The sequence below is a fragment of the Coregonus lavaretus genome (genome assembly GCF_964263955.1).
Source record: "Coregonus lavaretus genome assembly, contig: HAP1_SCAFFOLD_483, whole genome shotgun sequence".
In the NCBI taxonomy this organism is placed as follows: Eukaryota; Metazoa; Chordata; class Actinopteri; order Salmoniformes; family Salmonidae; genus Coregonus; species Coregonus lavaretus.
The window spans coordinates 43,049-61,444 of NW_028160694.1; the positions used below are offsets into that span (position 1 = coordinate 43,049).

The 18,396-nt window shown below is 40.8% G+C and overlaps 2 protein-coding genes across 2 annotated transcripts; both read right to left on the minus strand.

The window, feature by feature from the left end:
- Nucleotides 1–3,855: 3,855 nt before the first annotated feature.
- LOC311121541 (NLR family CARD domain-containing protein 3-like) lies at nucleotides 3,856–7,338 on the minus strand (the record flags this gene model as incomplete). Its single annotated transcript, XM_084196022.1, has 5 exons — nucleotides 3,856–4,045; nucleotides 4,339–5,111; nucleotides 5,455–6,392; nucleotides 6,809–6,975; nucleotides 7,325–7,338. 5 exons carry the CDS (start codon nucleotides 7,336–7,338, stop codon nucleotides 3,856–3,858), a joined length of 2,082 nt encoding a protein of 693 aa, XP_084052148.1.
- Nucleotides 7,339–13,467: 6,129 nt separating this feature from the next.
- LOC311121549 (NXPE family member 3-like) lies at nucleotides 13,468–17,126 on the minus strand. Its single transcript, XM_084196026.1, has 4 exons — nucleotides 16,963–17,126; nucleotides 15,666–16,498; nucleotides 15,267–15,334; nucleotides 13,468–14,402 (listed from the first exon to the last, which is right to left on the minus strand). Exons 1-4 carry the CDS (start codon nucleotides 17,023–17,025, stop codon nucleotides 13,663–13,665), a joined length of 1,704 nt encoding a protein of 567 aa, XP_084052152.1. The 5' UTR covers nucleotides 17,026–17,126; the 3' UTR covers nucleotides 13,468–13,662.
- Nucleotides 17,127–18,396: the final 1,270 nt, after the last annotated feature.

The following is an 18,396-nucleotide window of genomic DNA, read 5'->3' on the forward strand; positions in this document are numbered from 1 at the left end:
CTTCTTATTTAAGAGGCTCCTCTGTCCTCCACTCGTTACCGGTATTAATGGCACCTGTTTGAACTTGTTAAAAGTATAAAAGACACCTGACCACAACCTCAAACAGTCACACTTCAAACTCCACTTTGGCCAAGACCAAAGAGCTGTCAAAGGACACCAGAAACAAAATTGTAGACCTGCACCAGGCTGGGAAGGCTGAATCTGCAATAGGTAAGCAGCTTGGTTTGAAGAAATCAACTGTGGGAGCAATTATTAGGAAATGGAAGACATACAAGACCACTGATAATCTCCCTCGATCTGGGGCTCCACGCAAGATCTCACCCCGTGGGGTCAAAATGATCACAAGAACGGTGAGCAAAAATCCCAGAACCACACGGGGGGACCTAGTGAATGACCTGCAGAGAGCTGGGACCAAAGTAACAAAGCCTACCATCAGTAACACACTACGCCGCCAGGGACTCAAATCCTGCAGTGCAAGACGTGTCCCCCTGCTTAAGCCAGTACATGTCCAGGCCCGTCTGAAGTTGACTAGAGTGCATTTGGATGATCCAGAAGAGGATTGGGAGAATGTAATATGGTCAGATGAAACCAAAATAGAACTTTTTGGTAAAAACTCAACTCTTCGTGTTTGGAGGACAAATAATGCTGAGTTGCATCCAAAGAACACCATACCTACTGTGAAGCATGGGGGTGGAAACATCATGCTTTGGGGCTGTTTTTCTGCTAAGGGACCAGGACGACTGATCCGTGTAAAGGAAAGAATGAATGGGGCCATGTATCGTGAGATTTTGAGTGAAAAGCTCCTTCCATCAGCAAGGGCATTGACGATGAAACGTGGCTGGGTCTTTCAGCATGACAATGATCCCAAACACACCGCCCGGGCAACGAAGGAGTGGCTTCGTAATAAGCATTTCAAGGTCCTGGAGTGGCCTAGCCAGTCTCCAGATCTCAACCCCATAGAAAATCTTTGGAGGGAGTTGAAAGTCTGTGTTGCCCAGTGACAGCCCCAAAACATCACTGCTCTAGAGGAGATCTGCATGGAGGAATGGGCCAAAATACCAGCAACAGTGTGTATAAAACCTTGTGAAGACTTACAGAAAACGTTTGACCTGTGTCATTGCCAACAAAGGGTATATAACAAAGTATTGAGAAACTTTTGTTATTGACCAAATACTTATTTTCCACCATAATTTGCAAATAAAATCATAAAAAATCCTACAATGTGATTTTCTGGAGAAAAAAAATCTCATTTTGTCTGTCATAGTTGACGTGTACCTATGATGAAAATTACAAGCCTCTCTCATCTTTTTAAGTGGGAGAACTTGCACAATTGGTGGCTGACTAAATACTTTTTTTCCCCACTGTATACAGTACCAGTCAAAAGTTTGAACACACCTACTCATTCAAATTTTTGTTTAGTGTTTTAAAAACAATTTTTTACATTGTAGAATAATAGTGAAGACATCAAAACTATGAAATAACACATATGGAATCATGTAGTAACTAAAAAAGTGTTAAACAAATTTTCTATATTTTATTTTGTAGATTCTTCAAATAGCCACCCTTTGCCTTGATGACAGCTTTGCACACTCTTGCCATTCTCTCAACCAGCTTCATGAGGTAGTCACCTGGAATGCATTTCAATTAACAGGTGTGCCTTCTTAAAAGTTAATTTGTGGAATTTCTTTCCTTCTTAATGTGTTTGAGCCAATCAGTTGTGCTGTGACAAGGTAGGGGGGGTATACAGAAGGTAGCCCTATTTGGTAAAAGACCAAGTCCATATTATGTCAAGAACAGCTCAAATAAGCAAAGAGAAACCACAGTCCATCATTACTTTAAGACATGATGGTCATTCAATAAGGAACATTTCAAGAACTTTTAAAGTTTCTTCAAATGCAGTCGCAAAAAACATCAAGCGCTATGATGAAACTGGCTCTCATGAGGACCGCCACGGGAATGGAAGACCCTGAGTTACCTCTGCTGCAGAGGATACGTTCATTAGAGTTACCAGCCTCAGAAATTGCAGCCCAAATAAATGCATCACAGAGTTCAAGTCACAGACACAGGTCAACATCAACTGTTCAGAGGTGACTGTGTGAATCAGGCCTTCATGGTCGAATTGCCTCAAATAAATCACTACTAAAGGACCCCAATAAGAAGAAGAGACTTGCTTGGGCCAACAAACACGGGCAATGACATTACACAGGTGGACATTTGTCCTTTGGTCTGGAGTCCAAATTGGAGATTTTTGGTTCCAACCGCCGTGTCTTTGTGAGAAGCGGTGTGGGTGAACGGATGATCTCGGCATGTGTAGTTCCCACCATAAAGCATGGAGGAGGAGGTGTTATGGTGTGGGGGTGCTTTGCTGGTGACACTGTCTGTGATTTATTTAGAATTCAAGGCAGACTTAACCAGCATGGCTACCACAGCATTCTGCAGCGATACGCCATCCCATCTGGATTGGGCTTAGTGGGACTATCATTTGTTTTTCAACAGGACAATGACCCAACACACCTCCAGGCTATGTAAGGGCTATTTTACCAAGAAGGAGAGTGATGGAGTGCTGCATCAGATGACCTGGCCTCCACAATCACCCGACCTCAACCCAATTGAGATGGTTTGGGATGAGTTGGACGGCAGAGTGAAGGAAAAGCAGCCAACAAGTGCTCAGCATATGTGGGAACTCCTTCAAGACTGTTGGAAAAACATTCCAGGTGAAGCTGGTTGAGAGAATGCCAAGAGTGTGCAAAGCTGTCATCAAGACAAAGGGTGGCTATTTGAAAAATGTCAAATATAAAATATATTTTCATTTGTTTAACAATTTTTTGGTTACTACATGATTCCATATGTGTTATTTCATAGTTTTGATGTCTCCACTATTATTTTACAATATAAAATTTTGTAAAAATAAAGAAAAAACCTTGAATGAGTAGGTGTGTCCGAACTTTTGACTGGTACTGTATATAAATGAATTAATGTATCATTATTAACAGTAGATAACATATTTCTAAACACTACTAAATTAATCTTTGTGTGTGTGTGTGTGTGTCAGGTGCGTGTGTCCAGTGTGTGTTGTGTGTGTGTGTGTGTGTGTGTGTGTGTGTGTGTGTGTGTGTGTGTGTGTGTGTGTGTGTGTGTGTGTGTGTGTGTGTGTGTGTGTGTGTCCAGTGTGTGTATGTGTGTGTGTGTGTGTGTGTCCAGTGTGTGTGTGTGTGTCCAGTGTGTGTGTGTGTCCAGTGTGTGTCCAGTGTGTGTGTGTTTATTGAGTGATACAGGAATACTGACCTCAGAGTCTCCAGTTTACAGTGGGGATTCCCCAGTCCAGCAGAGAGCAGCTTCACTCCTGAATACTTCAGGTCATTGTTACTCAGATCCAGCTCTCTCAGGTGTGAGGGGTTTGACTTCAGAGCTGAGACCAGAGAAGCACAGCCTTCCTCTGTGACTAGACAGCCTTACAGCCTGCAAAGAGTCAAATCATATTAAAACCACACTGCTATTCTTTGGAGTTTAGTCATTTTCTGTCTAAGTGAGTAGATAACATGTTTCTAAACACTACTAAAGTAATCCTGATGATGCCAAGATTGAGAAATATCATGAATGAATCATGAATAATAATGAGTGAGAAAGTTACAGAGGCTACAACAAAACATAGTAACCTCTCACCATTAACATCAAATAAAAGGTGACATTCTGTACTGTTGCCTTATATGAAACATTCTATCTCAAATCCAAAATGCTGGAGCATAGCACCAAATGTAAAACTGTAAGCTTCACTGTCCAAACACATATGGTGTGGACTATGTGTGCCTGGTAAACACATGTGGATCTGGTGAACAGTTATCACTTGTTGACCAACTACAGGAATACTGACCTCAGAGTCTCCAGTTTACAGTGGAAATTCCCCAGTCCAGCAGAGAGCAGCTTCACTCCTGAATCCTTCAGGTCATTGTTACTCAGATCCAGCTCTCTCAGGTGTGAGGGGTTTGACTTCAGAGCTGAGACCAGAGAAGCACAGCCTTTCTCTGTGACTCCACAGCCTGACAGCCTGACAGAGAGATCATCATGATTTCACAAACACACTGTTAATTTAACACCAGTAGTGTAGAAGGACAATGGCAGATGCATTTGGTTTATTCTCTTAAACAACATATAGATTCATCTTCCGTCTCCTAGAATTGTATGGTCATATTGTTATACTAATGTGAACACCAATGCACTGATTCAGTACGTTTTTCTATTTAATATTATATATTATATACATATTATAATACATATATTTCTCTAAACTGAATATTTCTTCCTGATGATTAGTACTTAAATGTCATTGTATGTACTCACAGAGCAGCTCTGGAGGCTTTGACCACTAGCAGCAGCCTCAGAAGACCTTCCTCTGATCTGGAGTATTTCTTCAGGTCAAACACATCCAGCTCCTTTTCTGAAGTCAGCAACACAAAGACCAGAGCTGACCACTGTGCAGGTGACAGTTTGGCTTCTGAGAGACTTCCTGAGCTCAGGTAGCTTTGGATCTCCTCCACTAGAGAATGGTCATTCAGTTCATTCAGACAGTGGAACAGATTGATGCACCTCTCTGGAGAGGGATTCTTCCTGATCTTCTCCTTGATGTACTTGACTGTTTCTCTATGGCTCTGTGAGCTGCTTCTTGTCTTTGTCAGTAGACCTCGTAAGTGCTTCTGATTGGACTCCAGTGAGAGGCCCAGAAGGAAGCGGAGGAACAGGTCCAGGTTTCCTGTCTCACTTTGTAAGGCTTTATCCACAGCACTCTTGTAGACAGTAACTTCAGTAACTTCCATTAGATTATCATTGTTGTTGATGAATGAGAGGAACACATATACAGCAGCCAGAAACTCCTGAATGCTCAGATGCACGAAGCAGTACACCTTGTCCTGGTAGAGCACACATTCCTCTTTAAAGAGCTGTGTGCACAATCCTGAGTACACTGAGGCTTCATTGACATCAATGCCAGCCTCTTTCAGGTCTTCTTCATAGAAAATCAGATTGCCCTTCACAAGCTGTTGAAAAGCCAGTTTTCCCAGTGACAGAACGCTCTCTTTATTCCAGTGTGGACCTGTCTCTTCTTTCCCAAGATACTTTTCATTCTTACATTTACATTTTAGTCATTTAGCAGACGCTCTTATCCAGAGCGACTTACAGTTAGTGAATACATATATATTTTTTAATACTGGCCCCCCGTGGGAATCGAACCCACAACCCTGGCGTTGCAAACGCCATGCTCTATCAACTGAGCTACATCCCTGCCGGCCATTCCCTCCCCTACCCTAGACGACGCTGGGCCAATTGTGCACCGCCAATGAGTCTCCCGGTCGCGGCCGGCTGCGACAGAGCCTGGATTCGAACCAGGATCTCTAGTGGCACAGTTGCACTGCGATGCAATGCCTTAGACCACTGCGCCACTCAGGAGTACACAAGGTGTGAGTACATCTCAGTCAGAGTCTTTGGCATCTCTTCTGTCTTGTCTGTACTCAACATGTGCTCAAGGACTGTTGCAGAAATCCAACAGAAGACTGGAATGTGGCACATGATGTGGAGGCTCCTTGATGTCTTTATGTGTGAGATGATTCTGCTGGCCAGGTCCTCATCACTGAATCTCTTCCTGAAGTACTCCTCCTTCTGTGGGTCATTGAACCCTCGTACCTCTGTCACCTGGTCAACACACCCTGAAGGGATCTTATTGGCTGCTGCAGGTCGGGTAGTTATCCAGAGGAGAGCAGAGGGAAGCAGATTTCCCTTGATGAGATTTGTCAGCAGAACATCCACTGAGGTTGACTCTGTGACGTCACAACAGATCTTGTTCTTCTGGAAGGCTAGGGGCAGTCGGCACTCATCCAGACCATCAAAGATGAACAGAATTTTGTACTTGTCGTAGTTGGAGATTCTTGATTCTTTGGTTTCCATTGAGAAGTGATTGAGAAGTTCAATCAAAGTGTGTTTTTCCTTTTTCATCAAATTCAGCTCCCGAAAAGGGAATGAAAATACAAATTGGACATCCTGATTTGCTTTTCCTTCAGCCCAGTCCAGAATGAACTTCTGCACAGAGACTGTTTTTCCAATGCCAGCGACTCCCTTTGTCAGCACAGTTCTGATAAGTTTTTCTTGTCCAGTTAAGGGTTTGAAGATGTCGTTACATTTGATTGCAGTCTCTGGTCTTGCTTGTTTCCTGGTTGTTGTCTCAATCTGTCTCAGCTCATGTTCATTATTGACCTCTCCTGTTCCACCCTCTGTGATGTAGAGCTCTGTGTAGATCTTATTGAGAAGTGTTGGGTTTCCTTGTTTAGCGATCCCCTCAAATACACATTGAAACTTCTTCTTTAGATTAGATTTGAGTTCACGTTGGCAAATCACAGCAAGCTCTTCTGAATGAAGAAATAACACAGAGGATATTAATATTACATCTGTTTTAATGCCTACAGTATTGTAAGACTGTCTTATAAAGTTTTAATTATAATCATTTATTCTCTTAACTGACTGTATAAATCTGTAAATGTTTTCATAATGCATTACAGACTGGTGTGACTGATTATATTATTATTGGTATTCTCTCTCTCTCTCTCTCTCTCTCTCTCTCTCTCTCTCTCTCTCTCTCTCTCTCTCTCTCTCTCTCTCTCTCTCAACACAACACAACACATTCTTCTGCTACTTGATGAGGTCACTAGGTGTTGTGTTAAGGCTGCTACAATATCATTTAGTTACACAGCTACTTTAGCTGTACTTTAGCTACAGCTTTTAAATGTTCTAAAACAGCATTCAACATGAGGCAGACAGCTCTTACTTTTCTCCAGTGTGTCAGCAAGCTCCTTCTGGTTCATTTTCCTCAGGACGTGCAGTGTGATCTTCAGAGCCCCCTCTCTGGCACTGCTCTCCTGCTTCTCATCTGTTTGATGACTCTGGGAAGACTGACCACTGAGAATCTCTGACTCTGATATCTCCTGTTGGTTTCTGTGGACAAAAGATGAGATTACATCTCCTCATCCAGGGAGTACACACACACACACATACACACACACACACACACACACACACACACACACACACACACACACACACACACACACACACACACAGGGAGGGAATGTTTTGTTTGTTTAATATTGTTTTAGGACTATGAACATTGAAAAAAGTATTAGCCTATGGATTATGAAAACAACAAAAAGAAATGGTAAAATGGGAGAGGAGAAATGACTAGAGACAGTGTTGTTTAACTCACTGACCATGACCCATGAGTTCTTCTTACCTTTGTTCAGTAGAACAGTCTCCCTCTCTAAAGTCTATAGGACGATCCATAGACCGGTCACTCTTCATGGACACACAGCTGGGTACAGGGGAGGCTGGTCTCTCCTGCTTGATTGGGCTTCAACACAACAGAGACAAACATTACATCTCTCATCTACTCTGAGCTCAGATGGGGAAACAAGAGTTTCATTCAAAAACGCTATATATCCATTTTCAGAAATGTTGGTGAATTAGATTTTATTGTTTGAAGAAATTATGAAAGAGATTGGTGTGTTTTTTCACTATCTAATCATGGCATGTGATTGTTCAATGAAAGACATGTATTTGTTTAAAATCTATCACTTGATGGTTTCATTTCAGAGAGACAAATAATCATGTTTTTTTGCAAAATGCTATATATCTGCCTCACTCTCAGAGAAATAAGTAGTACTGCTAGGTTTTACACAGTCAAATGTGGTCGACCGGCTCGATTTGATGTTATGTAGTAAAATCTGAAATGTTTATTTTTTATTTTTTTTTACATTGGATAAAAGTAGAGACTCAGCTAGAAAAAGGTATATCATACACTACAGTTTAGGAACAATGGGAAAGTAATTCTGCTTTGAAAGATGATAAACTTGTAACCTCAATTTTGAGAAAATGGTCTTTGAATGTTTTGGTTCACCTACTGGAGAGCTCTTCTTTATCTACAGTGGTATTACTTTGGCAGATAATGTCACCCATCTAAATAAATAGTTTTTTAAATATATATAGTTAACTAAATGTATGGTGTTTTTGGTTTATGTCAGTTTCATTGTTTGTTATACTATAAATGGTTATTTTATGGTTGTAAGTGGTAAAATGAACTAGAAAATGTCATATTTTGCAATTCTGAGTAATTACTACTTTAGTAAGGATATACTTTATTCAGTACTACTGCAGTTGCTAAATAATTCCAATAGATGGCAGCATAAGACCATGAATGACATTTCAGAAGATTAGTTTAGTTTTCTCCCTGGATACACCACCACTCCCCCTCACAGGAAAACTCCTGCACACGCTTTTTACTGTCCCTTTCCACACTGTTAACGCAAGAGGAACGACTGAAAAAGCATTTAACAGATTACTGTGAAATAATATAATGATGATTCATGTTTATTATTACCTGTTTTTATACTCATGTTTTGAAATCATACTTCATTACTATAATGATTATCAATAAGCCTGAACATTAATTTAGTCACCTCTGGTCGAGAAAAATGTATTTTCCTAGTACATTCATTGTCAGATTCATCAACCAGCAGCGAGCACTCTGCCTTCTAGCACAAGCGAGGGGCATGTTGAGGTACATTTGCTAACCGCGAGGGTTGCATTATGTAATTTATTGGTGGTCTGGAAGACGCACTCTTGTCTTTTCTATTCCGAGGTTGTTTAATCGCAATATTAGATATTTAAAAATGCATGTATATTAGAGTTGAGGTTGGAGCATCTGACTAGTGATTATTTACCAGGGGTTCAACACCTGCTATAGTCACTATTTTTATTGCTCTTCCAAAAGCATCACAGGCCTAATACGAGATATATAGCTAATTAAAGTAATGAGTGACCATTTTAGAAAATCATGGGACATTTAGAATTTGGTTGCATGCTATTTTATGTCAATCATATTGCTGCTTGTAGCCTATAACTGATGCTTCGTGGTGTTATGCTGCCATCTATTGGAAATATTCAGCTATTAAAAGTTATTAATTCACGTACATACATTGGTGAGGCAGCTGAGAAATAAAGTGTATTAGATCAGTCTCAAACCTGCCCCACGCCAATTGCTGGACTTTCACACAGAGGTTACTAGGTCACCCAATTCAAACCACATTTGAAAAATAAAACAAATGTGTCTTATTTATCAAGTGTTCAGTCTTGCTATTATACATATAATAAAATAACAACAAAATAATCAAAACGCTATTTAATACTATAATTGTATTTACTAAGATAATATTATTACTAAAATAGTTTCTAAAAGTGTTCTAGGCTACCCTACCCTAGAATTAGGGGTTACGACTATAATAGGTTATAAGTAGGGTAAGAGTTTCTGTATAGCACTTTGTGACATCTGCTGGTGTAAAAAGGGCTTTATAAATACATTTGATTGATTGTTAGGTTTAGGGTTTTTATGGCAAAAAACTGTATGGGTTTATAGCACTCTTGCGCCTCCCTTTGGCCATCTGTGGGTACTACATAACTCATTCATGACATTTTTTACATTTACATTTTACATATTTAGCAGACGCTCTTATCCAGAGCGACTTACAGTTAGTGAGTGCATACATTTTCATACTGGCCCCCCGTGGGAAACGAACCCACAACCCTGGCGTTGCAAGCGCCATGCTGTACCAACTGAGCTATATGACACTTGCTAGGCTCATAATCTGAGGTAGCAACTGTGTCAGATCTACAAATCCATTAGCTAGACCACCCAATTAGACAACAATCACCCCATTATACCCATTTGGTTTGCAACTCAGTGAACCTGCGCAGCATTCGCTCAATTTGATGCCTATGAACGAAGATTTCGATGCATATCAAATTACCCAGCAGCCATTTAGAAACAACAAGTAATCAGAAAAATGGTTATTTCTTAATTTAAAAAATGTCTTCTGGCTGTTTAAATCTGCCACATCTTGAAAAAGAGGACAGGGACATGCGTTTTGTTTAGATTGTACACTTTTTTCTTAAAACAAATACTCAGGTTAACATTGAGCGCGCTCACCAAGTAACCGTAACCTTGTTAATAATAATAAGTTACCTGAGGTAAACAAACAGTAGAACTAATAGGAGCTGGCAGGGTGAAAAATGCCCAAACATAAGGCCTGTTTTTTTCGCGATTACTTCATAACCAGGGACAGAAGGTAATATTATGTAACTGGGCTCCATGGCGGATGCAATGAACTAATTTTATCAGAAATAAACTTTGTAAAAAATTTTACTTGAGGCGCCCCGAAAATAATATTCAAAAAGTTCAGTCCTTGGACACAGAGGGGTTAAACACTAAAGTTACCGTCCATCTAGTGAAGAGAGGAGAACCGGACAGAGGGATGGTAGGTAGCCAGCATCTGTCAACGAGAGAGGGAGAAGCCCTCCACCGTATTTAACAGGTGGAAGAAACAACCCGGGAGCTCCATCGGTCCACAAGAAATGCAGGCAGCCGGTGATGATGTAGTGGTAGCTAGGATAACTAGGATGCTGCTGGTAGAGTAGCTAGCTTAGCTAGCTGTACCGACTAGCTTGGCTAGCTAGCAGGTCGTTCGTCTGTCCCTCGAGGATGATGACGAATCCGGTGAACCACAAGATGAAACAAGGATAGCGAGTGAAAAGGATCTGGCTACGAGTGAAAAGGATCTGGCTACACTCATACTGTCACTGACCATTACGCAAAAAAAGCTAATTGAACAATAAATTTCGGCGTCTCAACACTGTATCGAACTCCGTCGTTATTCCCCAACATCACCTCAGACCACTCTGCGCGCAACTGGACAATATGCTTGGCGCCAAACCCTTTCGTGGACGCGGACAGTTCTGTACGGGAACGCGGACAGTTCTGTACGGGGACGCGGACAGTTCTGTATGGGACGCGGACAGTTCCAGAACGCGGACATGAGCAGAGCCACACAATAAACTAAACCAGGGGTGTCAAACTCATTTTAGCTCAGGAGCCACATGGAGGAAAATCTATTCCCAAGTGGGCCGGACCGGAAAAATCATGGTATATATAACTTAAAAACAACAACTTCAGATTGTTTTCTTTGTTTTAATACGATCAACACACAACATAAAGCTGGAGCCTGAGGACAGTGTGTCCAAAATAGTACAAGCACAACATCACTATTAATCATAAAACACGTCAAGTTTATTTGAAAATTAGAAAGAAAAAGAACACACAAACACACAATGCCTCAGTGATTAACAGAACTGTTTCACAGATCACAGAACTATATCAGGGTGTCATTTCTCAGGCAGAAATGTAGATAAAAATAATGAAATCCTGTTCCCCAAACAAGTGCAAGAACCACAGAGTCAAGAATAGGTTAAATATACAAATAAAATAAAATCAATTAAAAACAATAGCACATCAACATAAAAACATATAAACATAAAGCTGGAGCCTGAGGACAGTGTCCAAAAGCACAACATCACTATTAATCATAAAACACCTCAAGTTATTTGAAAGTTCTGAGGACGAAGAACACACAAACACACTTTGCCTCAGTGATTCACAGAAGTATATCACAGATCACAGAACTATATCAGGGTGTCATTTCTCAGGCAGAAATGTAGATAAAAATAATGAAATCCTGTTCCCCAAACAAGTGCAAGAACCACAGAGTCAAGAATATGTTAAATATACAAATAAAATAAAATCAATTAAAAACAATAGCACATCAACATAAAAAGATATAAACATAAATCTGAAAGCGTTGCTCAAACTCCCGTAACAGTCCCGTTATTTTATCTTTGAACCGCTTCATGTCTGCCACATGTTGGGTCGCGCACACATTTTTCAGACAGGGGAAGTGAGCTGCATCACCACCGGCAAGTTGCGTCTCCCACAATGACAGCTTCAACTTGAAAGAACGTATGCTGTCATAATTCTGCGTGACAACTTTGTTGCGCCCTTGCAGCTGTTTGTTCAAGATATTCAGGTGCTCTGTAACATCCACCATAAATGCAAGGTCCTGCATCCATTCTGCGGAATGAAATTCTAACACTGGTTTGCCCTTTTCTTCCATGAACTGTTCAATTTCTTCTCGTAAATCAAAGAAACGCCTCAGCACAGCACCTCGGCTTAACCATCTTACCTCAGTGTGGTATGGCAGGCCATAGATGTGGTCTTTCTCTCTGAGAAGGCTGTCAAACTGACAGTGATTCAGGCTTCTGGATCGGATGAAATTAACAGTTTGGATGACCACCTTCATGACGTTATCCATCTTTAATGACTTGCAACACAAAGCCTCCTGGTGCAAAATACAGTGAAAAGTCCAAAAATCACGTCCTCCATTTGCAGATTGCACTTTCTCTCTGAACTTTGTCACAACGGCTGCTTTTATCCCGATCATTGAGGGCGCACCATCTGTAGCCAGGCTGACAGCGCGGGACCAGTCCACTCCGACCCTGTCCAGCGCGCCGACGAGTGCGGTAAAAATATCAGCTGCTGTCGTTGTATCTGTCATCGGCACCAACTCCACGAACTCCTTGGTGACGGTCAATGTGTCATCAACTCCGCGGATGAAAATGGCCAGTTGTGCAACATCTGTAATGTCCGTACTTTCATCAATTGCAACCGAAAACGCAATAAATGACTTTACTTTTTGCTTCAACTGGCTGTCCAAATCCACTGAAAGATCGGAAATCCTGTCTGCAACTGTGTTTCTTGTCAGGCTGATATTTGCAAAAGCCTGCCGCTTTTCAGGGCACACAATCTCCGCTGCCTTCATCATGCATGTTTTTACAAATTCACCCTCACTAAATGGTTTTGAAGCCACTGCGATTTCATTAGCAATGAGGTAGCTAGCTTTCACTGCAGCGTCACTGATGTCTCGGCTGTGAGTAAACACAGACTGCTGTTTCTTCAGACCCGCCAACAGTTCATTCACCTTCTCTCATCTCCGCTGTCCTTGAAAGTTGTCATATTTGTCGGCATGAAGACTCACATAGTGGCGACGAAGGTTATATTCTTTCAGCACTGCAACATGCTCTGAACACACCAAACATACAGCTTTCCCATTCAATTACGTGATTAAATAGGATGACAATTTTTCTTGGAACACTCTGCACTCTGCGTCCACTTTTCTCTTTTTTGACAGAGACATATTGGGGCAATGAGGGTGCCAAAGCACATAATGTTAAAAGTAGAAGCCGTAATAAATATCGCGGGCAAAACAAAGTAGCTCATTGGCTGCACGTGCTTGACCTACTTGCTCTGCCCCGGTATAAACAGTTTGCTTGCTTAACACAATTGCTATTGCGCCATCCAGTGGACGCAATTGGAACAGCAGTTTATTTTATTGAAGAATTGCAGCGTATTTTTATACTTTACAATATTTTTTTTATTTTTTATTTTTCTTCATTTTTTAAAAATCATCTCGCGGGCCGGATTAAACCCGTTTGCGGGCCTGATCCGGCCCGCGGGCCGTACGTTTGACACCCCTGTCATAGACTGTTGTTAATTAATGCATAAAAAAAAAAGACAATTTGCTCTAAAACAGCCCACAAGTTCTTTAAATGAATCATTGCTTAACTATATTTTATGCATGACAGAAGAATCAGTGCAGAGCTGAAAGCAGGCAATAGTTTGACAACCACCATGTTCTATGCAGTTGATTTTACAGGCAATCCCTTTTGAATGCTTCTCTTTTCTCACTGCGGACAAACAAAGGACAGGAAGAGGTCCACTTCATTTTGGATCACCACGGGGGGCGGGTGAATGTTATCCGGAGAATAGTGGCAGGAGGTCATCTGCCAAACGTCAATGAGGACCACGGGCAAGGCCCTGAATATTTCCCTTAGAGCCACGTCGAGCTGCCAGGAGAGCCAGTCGCTGCCGTACACATCCTTGTAGCCCGTGTTGGCTGATTTGATCACTACCAGAGTAGTGGGAGATCGTCTTAGCAGCGACGCCACAGCCCTACGGATGACGACCAGACGGTGTGCATACACAGCCAGTGGGTACGTGGTGAAATGAGCCCAGATGGTGAAGACGACTACAGAGTGTGCACCCCCTGCCATACCCTCCACCTCCCTGGCGATGTAGTGGAGGTCAGCCCAGGGGGTCTTGCTCGTCCGTATAGGTATCCCATGGGCCCGCCAGATGATACGGGTGTTGGACTGGGTGTCGACTGCCTCAAAGGGGCCCGATTTGCTTGATGTGTGAAGGTTCAGGCGTTTCAGTGTTGGCACAGTGTTCTCCAGGTACTCCAACCATTGACGGAGAGTGGAGTCACCCATCATAAGGATCTGTTTGTCCTTCAGGCATCCAGATATCAGTTTAGCTGAGGGAAATGATTTTGAGTCACACACCATGGACGTCCAGCGATCCTGGAGGTAGAATCCAGACGGTACTGGGGTGTGCAAACCAGGACTGCATTTTGTGTTTGGACCTAGAGAGAGAAAAATCATTGTTAGATCATCTGAGCCGAATCTGCATTGCTAGCATGAAATAAAATGTTATTTTCACGCGCCGAATACCGTGAAATGCTTACTTACAAGCCCTTAACCAACAATGCATGAAAAAGTTAAGAAAATATTTACTAAATAAAATAAAGTAAAAAATCAAATATACAGGGGGTACCGAGTCAATGTACGGGGATACAGGTTAGTCGAGGTAGAGGACGCTGATTTGTGATAATGACACCAGTTTGCAAGTTGATAACAAGCCAGGTTTAAACCAGATAACAAAGGATATGACTTGTTTAAAGATTGTGACTTATGTAGGTAGCAAGGTACTGCTGTATTCTGTGTATTGGTATTACAATAACCCAAGGAACAGCTGTATTCTGTGTAATGGTATTACAGTAATGCAAGGTACTGCTGTATTCTGTGTAGTGGTATTACAATAACCCAAGGAACTGCTGTATTCTGTGTAATGGTATTACAGTAATGCAAGGTACTGCTGTATTCTGTGTAGTGGTATTACAATAACCCAAGGAACTGCTGTATTCTGTGTAATGGTATTACAGTAACCCAAGGTACTGCTGTATTCTGTGTAATGGTATTACAGTAACCCAAGGAACTGCTGTATTCTGTGTAATGGTATTACAGTAACCCAAGGTACTGCTGTATTCTGTGTAATGGTATTACAATAACCCAAGGTACTGCTGTATTCTGTGTAATGGTATCACAGTAACCCAAGGAACTGCTGTATTCTGTGTAATGGTATTACAGTAACCCAAGGTACTGCTGTATTCTGTGTAATGGTATTACAGTAACAGGAGGGGAAGGGGGAATATGTTGTAGGGACTTACGGGTTTCATTGCCCTGTTGCTGGACATGTACAACTGAATTATCATATGGTACAATAATGTTTGTGAATCTGCAAAAAATGAAATATTATTTTAGTGTGAAGAACAACAATCAATAATTTGGAGACACTACCATTAAGTGATGGAACAGGATGCAGTGCAGTCATGGTTTGTACACATATCTGCTAACATTGGGTCTACAGCAATTTACTTTATTTTCCTGAACAGCATGAATTGTCATTTCACCAATGTTATGTGAGTTCCTCTTTCCCCAACATAAAATATTTTCAAATAATAGGATAGGATTGTGTTTGGATAACAAGAGGGGCTACATTAAATCAGATGGTGGGTAAACAATGACCCCCAAGCTGCATATTTGACACCCGATTGAAAGATATCTACCTCTTAAGAAGAGTTGTCTCCAACTTGGAGAGTACTGCCTGGTAACCACCCATGCTGTGGTAGGTCAAAGCATGGCAGGGCAGGGAAGATGGCCGACGACAGAACCAGGACTCTCCGGTGACTGGCTCTCTGTACTCACAGCAACACTGCGAGCTGTTCCCCACCAGCCTAGGACTTCTCTGGGCATTGCACATCACTGTTTCCTGCTTGCCACCCTCCTCAAAGTAGCCTTGGAAGTAGACCTTATCTGGGTCCTGTTCCCTTTGCCTGCACAGTACCTGCACGGCCTCACTGGAGTGCACTAGGCGGATGGACACCTTGGCAGGTCCGGGCCAAAGCAGGGCCAGGCGGGCAGTGTAGGTGCCATTAAAGTGGTCTGTTACAGCTCCATAAGTACTGGCCTTAAGTTCTGCGTTAAACAACTTGGCCTGAAAAAAGTCCCCTCCATAGGTTTTGATCCTGTTTTTAGTATCTCTAGCTATCAAAATGACATCTATAAACCCTCCAACTGTGTGGTTTGAATTGGGGTTGACAACAGAGAATGAGCACTTAGTGGGGTTTGTGGCCTCATCTGTGGATAAGAGGTCAACAGGCGGTAATGACCATTGTAGCTTTGTGACCAGAGATTCCCATTCCTCTGTACTTATTAAGGAGTCATTGGTTGGCGTAAATGTCCTGTTGGTGATTCCATTACAAATATCAACATGTGGAGTTTGAATGGTAATATATGGGGTATGAGTGGTAACATATGGAGTGTCAGTGGTAAAGGTAGTGTGGTTGACTTTAAGGTAATGTGAAAGAATATTCAATTGGCAATGGTTGTCTCGACACACCTGAAATAGAAAGACATGGTAGCCCTTATTACATTTAAAATATGATCTCATGAACTCTGCTATATTTGATGTTTGTCCAAAAGATGCAAATGTTGAACTGCATGCTCAACGATCCTCTTGTGGACAAAATACCGCCACTGCTAAATTGCCTCCCGGTGTATAATTTCATCTTGGAGAAACATTGAATGTAGCAGTGTAAAGCTGGGGAACAGGCTGTCAAGTTAACAAGTAACTCTTTGAATGATCAATAACTAATAATTCCATGAATCATTATTTTGACCAAAACCTGAGCAATAAAAAGTAATCTGACTGAACAAAGGCAAATTAAAATGGCATTTTAAATTAGATTAGACCTTAATGGAGCCTAAGCTTTTTAATGATTTCAAGCATCTTACAGTACTTGTATTTATATGTCTTATAATCATTTATAAGATCAAGAATATAAAAAGTGCTTTAGAACTTACTGACAAAAACAAAATGGTGATCGTTACCACCATAAACAATATCTGTAGCCGCAGTCTTCCCATTCTCAATCTGTTGGTAAATCAGAAGGTAAAAGATTATCAAAGTTTGAACAGACAGGAAAGGCAGCTCTCCAAATCTTGAATATGATGGACAGGAAAATGTCAAAATTAGAGCCATATACATAACTTAATTTTGGACAGTTTTACTTTTTATGAGTTCCTGTGACATTTTTTGTGCAGGGCCCCAGTATTGACTAACTAACAATACTACTGGAAATATGTTTTCATTCTCTTAAGGGTTCTTTTTTTTTGTTTTCCTTTTGTTTTGTTTTTTTGTTTTTTGTATTTTTATTTTTTATTTTTTTTAATGGATCAGCTTAATATTGCAGATCGATTGTATCTTCTATCAATGTAATTGTCTGCATCACTTCCAATCCCCCATGTTTTTTTAAATCTTTTTTTTTATATATATACTCCCCTTTATTACTTTTCAACCCCACCATCCTTTCCCTACTTGGAGTAAATTAGTGAACAACAATGCCCAGCCCTCTACTTCCGGTCTATACCTACTATCTACACCTTATGGACAGAGTTAATTTTACAATAATTCTATTTTATATATATATATTTATTTTTTTGCTCCAGAACTTCTTCTACTCTCAACCTCTCCGATCATTTTCATGATGTCCATCCGGTTTGCTTCTATATGCCATAACTTTCTAACTGTGCTCTTTCCCAAAAGTTCCCAACATACAACCTATATACTTATTATGGACACAGTATGCTTACATTATTAGCTATCTTTGTTATTATTTGTTGTTATTTGTTATTAGTCCCATCCTTCAACTCTATTCAATACATTCCATCTATCTCTTAACACCATCCATATAGGATTTCTATTTGCCATATATATTTCAACCGTACTGTGATGTTTTACAAAAGTTCTGAACCTTTCTATTCTCATTGCTTCTACAGATTGTGAATTAAAAATAAACATTTTTGCTAAAAGTATTATTATATTATTGATTGATTGACTATGACTTTTCAGATCACCCAGTAATGCTATCTGCAAGGTTAGTTCCAGGTAAATATTGCAATCCTTTAGCCATTCCTGGACCTGTGTCCAAAAACAAGCTACAAATGGACAGAACCAAAACAAATGATCTAATGATTCTGTCTCTTCACAGCAAAATCTGCAGAGCTGGGAAGATTGTATCCCCCATATAAATAACATTCTATTGGTAGCAAGAATTTTATATAATAATTGAAATTGAAAGATTCAAATTTTTGAATCCGGTGTCGTTTTGCGTGTCAGTTCATAACCACTATGCCATGGGATCGGTACGTCAAAGATCTCTTCCCAACTATTTTGCAATCTATATGGGACGGCTGTCAATCCTTTGGTCCTTAAGTGAAACTGATATACTTTTTTAT

Bases quoted from the DNA above. Each gene is read 5' to 3' on its own strand.
- LOC311121549 (XM_084196026.1), bottom strand. From the start codon at position 17,025: ATGGGAAGACTGCGGCTACAGATATTGTTTATGGTGGTAACGATCACC. The intron at 16,499-16,962 runs GTAAGTTCTAAA...TTTCTATTTCAG, and splicing joins TCACCATTTTGTTTTTGTCA to GTGTGTCGAGACAACCATTG. The intron at 15,335-15,665 runs GTAGATATCTTT...CATTTTTTGCAG, and splicing joins GAGACAACTCTTCTTAAGAG to ATTCACAAACATTATTGTAC.